General features: G+C 47.2%; 1 protein-coding gene across 1 annotated transcript in view; it reads right to left on the bottom strand.

The window, feature by feature from the left end:
* VAV1 (vav guanine nucleotide exchange factor 1) overlaps positions 1-11,335 on the bottom strand; it is a 50,938-nt gene that overhangs the window by 7,556 nt on the left and 32,047 nt on the right. Inside the window, exons 16-23 of the mRNA XM_048227161.2 lie at positions 11,203-11,304; positions 10,875-10,972; positions 10,767-10,789; positions 10,570-10,615; positions 8,126-8,262; positions 7,686-7,751; positions 4,342-4,373; positions 579-695 (exon numbers count right to left, since the gene is read on the bottom strand). Coding sequence (XP_048083118.1) covers positions 579-695; positions 4,342-4,373; positions 7,686-7,751; positions 8,126-8,262; positions 10,570-10,615; positions 10,767-10,789; positions 10,875-10,972; positions 11,203-11,304 — 621 coding nt within the window. The remainder of the gene's footprint in view (positions 1-578; positions 696-4,341; positions 4,374-7,685; positions 7,752-8,125; positions 8,263-10,569; positions 10,616-10,766; positions 10,790-10,874; positions 10,973-11,202; positions 11,305-11,335) is intronic.

Below are 11,335 nucleotides of genomic sequence, written 5' to 3'. Positions count from 1 at the left end.
AGAAAAAAAAATCTGACTACTGAAAACGAGAAACGATGAGGGAAAAAAATGCTGAGCTCTCAAAAAAGTAAAGGAAAATTCCCAGAGGCCAAAAACGAGCTTGAAACTAAAAACGGACCTCACTGCATGAACTGCTACCCTACGGGGTTTGCTGATCTTGCTAACCAAGTCGCTTACGCCTTGATGATCCCGTAGGAACTTGGGATGAGCTACCGGGTGCACGGAGGTGGAGGGCTAGCCCTGAGACCCGCCCACTGGACATCGCAAGGCAAAATTACAAAACCGACCAGGAAACGAGTCACCGTGGGTGAGAAGCTGCAGAGAGCAGACAGGCCTGAGCGACGGGGTCCCCGTGGCATTTCTGCCTCTTGCTAGAATGTGCTAACTGCCTTCTGGAGCCTGCCTGGGGGGCATATCTCTTTCCTGTGGGCTGTCAGTCAAGTAAAAGGAACAAGACAGATAAAAATGCCCAGGACATTGCAGGGCTCAGTGAAAGATGGCTGTCGTGACCGTACGTTCCCTTCCTCCCAGGCTCCTGCGGCGCCCAGGTCATAGGGGGTCAGGGAGGGAGGACTTACTTGATGCTGATGGCAAATTCTGCGGTGTCCTTCACCCTCTGCCGCACCAAGAACGTCCCATCCGAGCGGTTGGTGAGGATACTTTCCGCCCCCGCGCGCTCCATGGGGCCAGCGTACCTGCCAAGACACACCAAGGAGAGAGGTCCACACCGCCCCCATGCCCGTGGTGTTTAAGTTGGTGACAGTCCCAGGGCAGGCTGCTCCAAGATGGGCCACTTTGGCAGGAAGACCATTTGAGTTAAAAAGCAATCAAGACCCAGGCCGCCTGGGTGGCTCAGTCGGTGAAGCATCTGCCTTCAGCTCAGGTCACGATCTCAGGGTCCTGGGATCGAGCCCCGCATCCAGCTCCTTGCTCAACAGGGAGCCTGCTTCTCCCTCTGCCTGCAGCTCCCCCTGTTTGCACTCTCTCTATCTCTGACAAATAAATAAAATCTTTTTTTAAAAAAAAGCAATCAAAATCCAGCAGATTCAGGAAAAACTCTACCTCCCCCACAAATGCCTAAAAAGAATTCAGACAGAGGACCTGCTCCAAGAAGGGAGAAGCTGTCGCCCTAGATACCCACGTTACGCTATGAACGAGGTGCGGTGGACAGGGAGGAACACAGCGAGGCCTGTTTGATCAAATCCTCTGTGTCCCACGGTTTCCCGGTGGCCCAGCAAACATTTGTGGGCCAGACATTTCCTCTTCTTCATCTTCCTGTGAAGGGCATTCCTTCCCCTTGACATCCCACACCCTTGCCCCCTTCTCATTAGTTCGGAATGACATATATGCCTCCTTTTGCCTGACTGTCTTGGGATTTCCATGTCTGTGCGGATTCCCCGTACATACAAAATTAAATTTGATTTTTCTCCTATTAATCTGTCTCGTGTCAATTTGATTCTTAGTCCTGCTAGAAGGACCTGGAAGAGGACAGGAATTCTTGCGCCCTGACATGCCCTTTTATAATAAACTGGTAATCTAAGGAAATGGTTTTCCCGAGTTCTAGGAGTTTGTGCTAGTGTTTTATCCAGACCCGGGAGGGGGTTGTGAGAGCCTATAATTTACAGCGGGTCGGTGAGAAGCCCCGGAAGGCTGGACTTGAGATTGGCCCCCGACACGAGGGCAGTCTGGTGGGGGCTGATGCCATCTCCAGGTGGGTAGCGTCAGAAATGAGCTGACTTGTAGGACACCCAGCTGAGAGGGAAGAATCACCAAATTGTTTGGGTGTGGGCAAAAACCCACACATTTGGTTGAGAGTGTGAATATAGAAAAGTGGGGGGTTTTTTCCTTTAATTTAGAATTTGGTGTTGCTTGGAATGGCATTTACTGAGTCCCCACCGTTCGCCCGTCTCTGTGGCCACCAGGACAGAAACTAGCGGAGGACAGTGAGACACTAGCCCCAGGTACAAACTGTGAAGAGGGAGCCCAAACACTCCACCATCGAGATAAGTGATAGCAAGTAAAGTAAGGAGTATTTTAATGCAATACTTTTAAAAATCAGAACGACTGCTAGAGAGTCATAAAGGGAACAAGGCGCCCACCCACACTGCCCGGGGGACGGACCCCGAGCCCACGACGCTCAGGGAGGGAACCAGACACAGAAGGCCCCACGGTGTGTGAGTCCACGTGTGTGACACGCCCAGAACAGGCTCCTCCACGGACGGGAAGGAGTTAGAGGTGGGTGCCGGGGGCTGGGGGGGTTGGGGGGGGCAGGCTTTCCTTTGGGGGGATGGAATGTTCAGGAGTTATAGTGATGATGGCCAAAACAAACTTGCGAATGTACTAAATGCCACTGGATGTGAACATATTTATGCCATAGGCATAAATATGTACCATAAATAATATATATTAATTATAGGTAATACACAATTACGGATGATATAAATATGAATATGAATGTATTGTGCTATAAATGTGTATACATAATATATATACTAATTATAGATCATATGTAATTATAGACGATATAAAAGGTGAACATGAATATATTTATGCTGCAAATGTAACCATATAACATAAATAATATATATTAATTTGAGGTAAAATACAACTATATACGCTATATACATGTAAATATGTAATAGAAATGTAAATACGCATATAAATGCCACTTTAAACGGTTCATTGTATGTTATGTGGCTTTCAACTCAGTTTTAAAAATTAATGCAAAAAAATCCATGGTGAACAAAATATCAAGGCTTTAAATAAAGACGAGACCTGACTCCGTCCTTGGGGGTTCACTGCGTCACCGCTTTCTACCCCAGCCCTGTCAGATCCTGTCTTTATTTACAATTTTGTTGTTTTGCTTATCATGGGCTTTGTTTGCCTTGCTTTTGATTATTTTAAGTGCTTTTTTCCCCTCTTTTTAAAGTTTTTTTTATAATAATTTTTTATTATATTATGTTAGTCACCACACAGTACATCCCAAGTTTTTGATGTAAAGTTCCATGATTCATTACTTGCGTATAAGTCTGCCTTGAAATATTACGGATCTTGATCCCTGAGTTTTTGGCGCCCCCTTAAATGCTGCTCCTGAAATGAGACTCCCAGTTCCAGGCGTGATGACCGCATCCCAGCAGGGGAGGCCAGAGATGGGGTCTGAAACCTGGCTCTGCCACTTGGTTGCTCTGTGACCTCAGGAACTGATTTTGCCACTCAGAGCCCCGATTTCCTCTTCTGAAAAGAGGAAGCTAAAACCGCCCCCCCCCCCAGCGACGTTTCTGACCATTGGCAGTAACGCGTCTGATGCACCTCGAACTCGGTCTTGGCGCTCGGGAAATGTGAGCGTCATTACGCCCCTTGTGTTACTATGAGTCTCGAGGGGCAGTGGGGTCTGGCTCTGGAGCCGGGCATATGGGTTCCATCCTGTCTCCGTCACTTCCTCACTGTGTGACACTGAACAAATCACTTCCCCTCTCTAAGGCTTGGTTTCCTCCTTCTTTGCCAAAAGGGAGGAAGAAGAGCAAAGGGTTATTATGAGAATTCAAAGAGCTCATTAAAGTGCTGACACAACAGCTATAAAAACAATCCCATGTGACATCATCTAAGCTGCCCGCGACTGTAAAGTACACTGTTCCTTCACGGGCCGTTATGAAATAAAAACTCCTGCTCATAAAATCAGGCAGAAGACTGATCTTCCATTGATTGTAAGAACGATTCCAATGTCAGAGATGTTAAAACATGAAAAAATATGTGCATTTTAGAATTGATGAAATGTAGTTATTATAATAACAGATCTAATCTAATCGCAGATAATAAAGGGCTTACTGTGTGCCAGGCACAGGACTAAGAACTTCACAGGTAACAGCTCAGCAAAGCCTTATAAAAACCCTATAAAGTACATGTTGGTATTAATCTAGTTTCCAGAAAGGGGAGCTGAAGCCCAGAGAGGTTGAGTTCTTGGCCCAAGGTCACACAGCCTGGAAGTGTGGGACTCAGCATTTGACCCCAGGTCAGTGGGCTCCAGAAACAACACTGTAAACCTCTACCCCTCACTGTTCTACCCGCGATAGGTGTTCAAAGGCAGGAGGGAGGGGCTGCTGGGGCTACTGTTACCATCCCCACCATCATTTTCCTTCCAGTGAGACCCTAATCTCCCAGAGTCAGGGACCCTCTTTCGCTTGCTCGCTCTTCAGCAGCCCCGGGCACAAGGCTCAATCCAGCAGTCAATACCCAGAGTTCAAAAAATGAATAACCGATTGGTTTGGAGGTCCCTCCATGCCCAACCTGGGAACCCACCCCAGTGGGCCACAAGCTGAAAATAAGAAAGGTAGTTCTACTCACCAGAGATGAACGGACAGGTCCTGAGGGGGACCCTGGGGACACAGACAGAGACGGGGACTTAGGATCAAGAGCCCAGGTCAGCAATAGACTGCAGGGCACTCCATCTATTCACTGTCATCTACTATCATTCATTCCACCGTCATTTACTGAGTGCCAGGCACTGTGATGTTCACTGAGAGACTGTCCAGCCATCTGTGTTAGCACGACCCTCGAGCCAAGAATGGATTTTATGTTTTTAAATGGTTCACAAAAATAAAAGGAAGAATAATATTGCCTGGCACGTGAAGATGGGATGAAATTCACATGCCAAGGTCCATCAGTGCAAGTTTTTATTGGAACATGGTCATGCCCTCTCGTTTACACACTGTGGCTGCTTTTGCAATTCTCTGGCAGAGGTGAGAGGTCACAAAGACAGCCTCTGACCTGCAAAGATGAAAACCTGTATTATCGGTCTATTTACAAAAAGCCCAGCCCCTGGCGTGAATAAATGCAAAGGTGCTCGCTTCCACCACAGTACAATGGTTACTGTAAAACCAAAACAAAACCAAACAACAAACAAAACAAGAGCAGAAGATAGCAAGTGTTGGCAAGGTTATAGGGAAATTGGAAATCTTACGGCATTACTGGCAGAAACGTAAAACGATACAGGTGCTGAAGAAAACAGACGGCAGTTCCCCAACAACCAGAAACAGAATTACCATATGACCCAGAGATTCCTCGTCTGGGTGTCTGCCCAAGGGAATTAAAAACAGGGATTCAAAGAGATATTTACACATCCATGTTCATAGTAACATTATCCATGATAGCCAAAAGGTACGTGCCGATCCAGAGATGAACGGGTAATGGACTATATGATTCAGCCTTAAAGAAGAAGGACATTCTGGCACCTGCCACTACATGGATGAACCTTGAAAACATTATGCTCAGTGCAAAAGCCATTCTCAAAAGGACCAATATCACTTATCTGAGGTCCCTAGAGGAGTCAAAGTCATAGACACAGAAAGTAGATGGTGGGAGCCAGGGGCTGAGGGGAGGGGTGGGGCGTTAGTGCTTCGTGGGACAGAGTCTCAGCTTTGCAAGATGAAAAGAGTTCTGGAGATGGATGGTGGGGACGGTCGTACAACAGTGGGAATGTATCTAGTGCCACAGTGCTATACACTCAAAAATGGTTAAAACGGTAAATTTTATGTTATGTGTGTTTTACCATAATTAAAAAACAGTAACAATAAAAAGAATGAGGAACAATCTATCTAGTTCCAAAACATCACCCCAAAAGAAAACCCATGCGCATCACCCATTAAACAGTCAGTCCCTATTCCCCCCCCCCCACGTCCAATATCTGGGAACCACCAATTTGCTTTCTACCCCTACAGATTTACCTATTTTAGATATCTCACGTAAATGAAATGATTGCAAAATGTACTAAGTACCACTGAAACGTGCACTTGAAAATGGTGAATTTCATGATTTTTTTTTTCAAATTTCACTTCGATTTGTTTAAAGGGAAAAAAGAATGAAATGTTCTACGTACAGTGATATGGAAATATCCCAAGATATATTAGGGGGCACGGGGGCTGCAAAAGAGCGAGTATCAAATCTTTTGAATAAATCATGGGGGAAGTAAGAATCAGTATTTGTATCTACTTGTATGTGCATCAGGAAACTCCAGAGAGACACACAGAAAACAAATAACAGTAGATATCTTGTAAGGTAGGTGGTGCCAGGAGGATGGAATCCTTGAGTAGAAAGGAGAATTGTCATTTTTTTCTATTTTTTCTCAGAGCCTTCATTGTAATGGGAGAGGAGGAGGCTAGGATGGGTGTAGCTTTAAGCAGTACATTTGGAGGCAGAAACTGGAGACATGCCCAGATCTTGGCTTCTGAATGCCGTGTCCCACTGAAAGGACCAGGGCTTCTTGGGAAAATGGTTGGTTCCAAGAACGGGGCATGGAAAGTACAAGGTAAGTCTGGTATTATGCCAGAAAATAAGGAAGAGCTCAGAGAATAATGGGGACATAGCAAAAGAACAGATGAGCCTGCCTGACGGGGCTCCTGCTGGCCAAAGCTTGGACGATTTTAAAGTAAGAATCCACGGGCAATTCCTGGGATAGATACACGCAAACATACCTGACCGACTGGCAGACAGACAGAGACCTAGCTACACAGATACGTAGATCCTTGATACAGAGATCGATACATGAATGATTAATGGATACGCAGAGACACAGATAGATACACAGATGATCATTAGATACATAGATGACTAATTGATAGGTAGGTTGATGGATCGATTAGGAGACAGCTGGTCCTTACAGTAGAACACCTGTGAATAAACTTAAACAGAACCATGAAGCTGGAAATGCATAATGTAACTCCACAGCAGAGAAACCTGGAAGACTCCAGGCCAAAACAGAAAAAAAAAAAAATCTCTAAAAGAATATTTGGGGGAAATTGTCAAAATTTAAATAGGGACTATGGATGAAATCACAGTATAATGTCAATGTCAAGTGTCAAATTCACGGTTGTTAAGATCATGCTATGGTTATTGAAGAAAAGGTTCTTATTCTTAGGATGTATTTAGGGGTAAAGGGAAAATACGTCTGTAAACTTATTTTTAAACGTCTCAAGAAAAAAAATAATATGAATTTTTTAAATAAAATAAAATGTGCAGAGAAGGAGCAAATGAGAGAGCAAATGGGACAAAAGGTTGACAGCTGGTGGATCTGGGGAAAGGCTATTTGGAGTTCTCTGCATTATTCTAGCAACGTTTCTGGAAGCCTGAAATGATACAAAATTAAAGCAACAAAATAGGGGAGAGTTTCCCTCTGCAGGTTCCTAACTGGTCTGTGAAGCAGGCAGAGAGGGGCATCTACAGTGAGGGAGGGAGGTCTGGGGGGAATGGGAAAGATCCAAGGTCATCAGAGAACGAGGTGGTCAGGTGCGCAGAGGCCAGCTGAAGAACAGAGGCGGGGCAAAGTGCGGGCAGGTTTGTCCACAGGAGCTGGGCCAGGAGGCGTGGGTGACCACCGCACCTGATGGGACAACATTCACTGCCTCTGAAGAAAGCAGGGACTGGCCAGCCTCCTGGGTCCCTGCTCCTTCTCCTTTATGAGGGAGAGGACCTTCATACAAGAAAAATCAAGAGGGGAAGGACTGGTCATCATTCTCCGTATGGCCCCCACTCTGGGCTCAGTAGGCAAGTTAGGCAGAACATGGACTTCGGGAATGACCTGCCGTGATGGGCAGCCCCTCCCTATCTCAGGGGTATAACCCCAAGTCTTCCCGCCCTCAAGGGACCCTCTCTGGACCCCCTTGCCCTCACTACCTCCAGACGGAGGCACTCACATGCACATAGGGCTTGACTCTGTTACAGGGAAACCAGCCAACTTCATTGGTAGCCGTATTCCTGCCCTAAAAAGCCAGGAGGGAAAGACATTGACAAAGAGGTTAAAAGCACTCATGCGTGCGTGTGTGTATGTGTGTGTGTGTGTGTGTGTGTGTGTGTGTGTGTGTGTGTGCTGAACTTTCCACCCAGCGGCTACTCTGTCTGTCCATCTATCTCTCTGTGGCCTGTGTGACCCACAGAGTGCCAGCCAGAACCAACTTCCTGGGAAGATGGCCAGCTCGGAAGGGCCAGGCCAGCCCTAGAAATCCCCATGGACACCTCCCTCCCCAGATGCCTCCTCCAGACCAGCCTCCCCTGCCAGAGTCACTTCCCAGGCCTGCCTACGCCCATGACCCCACACTCAGATCCTCCTCCATCACTCCCATGGCCCAGCCTGTACCTCCCACCAGTTCTGTTCGGCCTCAGCCTTGGTGAGCTCCACGATGTCTCCAGGGTTGAGCCGTAGAAAAGGTCCAAAGGCTCCAGGGGGTGGAGGAAGCCCATAGTACTCCTGACACACCTCCATCTTGGGCAGGCCTGGAGGAGAGGGAAGGTGGTGGCTCGGTGTGATTGGTGGTCAGAGATGTTCAAACCTGAGTCTCACTGCCCACTGGGGTGGCGAAAAGTAGGGCCTGACAGCACCACGCGGTGGTGAGGCTATGCAGCACCTGGAACCCTCCTACATCGCTGGTGGGATGTAGGATCGCAGTGGGAAAACTGGCAGTATCACCCCAAGCTAAACTGGTATCTCCCTTGTCACCTGACAATTCCACTCGGGTGTATGAGTCCAGGAGAAGTGAATGCTCGTGTCCACCAAAAGCCCTAGAGAAGCTTCTTCGCCAAACCAAAAACTGGCAACAACCCAATGTCCTCAATAAAATGGACATGCCAGGCGTGATAGAATCATACAATGGAATACTACGCAGCAACGAACAAACTGTGAGTCTCGCCAACATGATGCTGACTCAAGAAGCCAGACGCAGGAAGAGGACACACCCCATGATTTCATTGTTGTGGAGTGCAACGGAAAGCAAAACTCATCTGCGGTGACTAAGAGGGGTCCCCTCTGAGAGCCAGGTGGGTACTGACCAGCAGCACTCCAGGAAAACCTTCTGTGTGGTGTTCAATAGTCCATGCTGTCCTGTAGGGCAGCCATTAGCCAGAGGTGACCACTGACCACATGCTCTGTGGCTAGCGTGGCTGAGCACAGGAGTTTCAGGCTATTTAAACGAGCATCAATTTGAATCGGACAGTGTAGTTCTAGAATTCAGTGAAATGTTCTATACTTTGATCTGTGTGGCAGTTACTGGAGTAGAAATTCATGGAACCATGTGGTTAAGATGTGTTCACTTCACATCTTACAGTACGTGTTTTCTATCTTAATAAAAAGTGTATCCATAATGGGTATGTCTAAAACGACATATTGACACATGTATGATATGCATAAATACAAAGATATATGTAAAAGATACACGCACACATATGTATTTCCCCCTACTGAGGACATTTGGGTCACTTCTAGTTTTTAACGCCTGGGTGGCTCAGTCGGTTAAGTGTCTGCCTTCGGCTCAGGTCATGATCCCAGGGTCCTGCGATCAAGCCCCACGTTGAACTCCCTACTCAGCGTGAGTCTGCTTCTCCCTCTGGCCCTCCCCCTGCTTGTGCTCTGTGTGTCTCTCTCTCTCAAATAAATAAATTAATTAATTAATAAAATCTCAAAAAAAAACCCCAAAACCAAAGCTGATATATATTTTTTGTATAGAACTGATTATATGATACATATACATATAATGATATATACATTCCTCTTATTCATCCTCTTATCCATCAAGTTGTTTCTAATGTTTTACTATTTCAAATAAACCTGCTATATCTATACCTATTTACCTATCGATCTAGATTATAAATATCCTTAGATCTTTCTATGGTGACATCTACATGTGACTATAGATAGATAGGGATACGTAGATGTGAAATCTGGGTCTTTACACTGATTCTGTATGACTGTGAGCAAAGGGTTTACTTCCAGCAGCCACACCAAACTGTTCTCATATGTTTAATGAAGTCTGGATCCCCCCTCCCGCCTCCTAGCCTTTGCACGTGCTGTTCCCCCTGCCTGGAACACCCCGTCCTCTTCCTTTCTTGCCTAACTCCTCCTCATCCATCGAATGTCCACCTAAATGCCTTCTCCTCTAAGAAGCCTTCCCTGAAGGCTCAGATTTGTCAGGTCCCTCAGTTCTATGCTCCAGAAAACCCTCTATTTCTCCCACCATGATGTAATGTCTTCACGGAAGTCTGTCCCCCGCCACCGGTCTGAGAGCTTCCGGTGTGTGGGGGACAGGAAGCACAGGTGTTTTAGTCATCCTTTGCCCTGGACGACATATGCAGTACATGCTAAACAGAAATCCCATCCCTGCTGTGATTCTACAAAATTCACCAACATAGGAATGAGTCCAGCCTCTCCCCGCCTGCCACTGGGCTAAAAAGAATCCATGTCCTCCACTTCCCTATCCTCCAGGTGGAGGGCATTTTGCTGAAACTACAGCCAGAGGAGCCTATGAGAAAGCAAGGAAAAAGAGGCAGTGGATAAGAAGAGTGGATGGTAAGAGAGAGCATCCTAGCAAGGACTGCTACTATCCCACGCATTCTCTTCCTAGTGTTCGAGCAAGCCAAGTGAAGAATTTGAGTTAGTTATTTTTAAATTCCTTTCAGGTTTTCAGGAGTGAGAAAAATGGATCACAGCTTTATCAGCAGGACCTTATGTTGTCAATAATATAATCGTTGAGATCCGAGGCAAGGACCGGATCTCCTCCTGCCCCACACTGTGCCCCCTCTCAGACTCACCTAGCTCATTCCTCTTTTTGTCCTGAACCCGGCGATGTGGCTTATCCTGGAGGGAGACACCAAGAAAGCAGGCGTGGCTACCTAGGCCCAGCCCAGGGCCTCCTCAGCCCCCATGTGAGCACCCAGCAAAGGGCCATGCCCACGCCTCCTTATCCCCCGTGACTTTCCATACAGAGAAAGGAGCATGGGGGTCTTACCTTCTTCATAGTTCCTGAAAGATCTATGGGATGGAAAAGTAAATAGTGAGGATGGGAACTCCCCCATGCAGAACCAAGCCCACCTCCCACCCTCTGTCCCACTGGTACCTTGCCCATATCGGCCACACGGAGGGACCCTTCCCAGACACTCCTTGTGTGCAGGTGCCCGGCACCGATGACAACGGTACCCCTGATAGAAGGTGCCTCTGGGACATCAAGGCAAGATAAAGGAAAGTCAGTGATGTTGAACAGACACAGCTGATCATGTTGCCAAGGGTCCCCTTGGGTTCTCTTTAGGGCAGGAGAGAGATGGGGGAGCTGAAGTTCAGAGGAGAGCCTCCCACCTCCCAACTCAGGGGAGAGATGGCTGGAGGAGCCCCTCTAAGGAGGAAGAGCTGCCCAAGCCCAGGCCAGGCCCGTCCTCACAGACGCCCACCTAAGCAGCATCTGGCAAGCCTTGCACGACGTGGTCTCCTCAAAGGAGAACATCTGGAAGTCATGCCCGTTGGCAGTAGCGTTTTCAGGGTAGATGTTGGAGCTGGAGAGGGGAGAGAATCCCATGCAATGGA

Source organism: Ursus arctos, unplaced genomic scaffold (assembly GCF_023065955.2).
Source record: "Ursus arctos isolate Adak ecotype North America unplaced genomic scaffold, UrsArc2.0 scaffold_14, whole genome shotgun sequence".
NCBI lineage: Eukaryota > Metazoa > Chordata > Mammalia > Carnivora > Ursidae > Ursus > Ursus arctos.
This window is presented reverse-complemented; position numbering and strand designations above follow the sequence as displayed.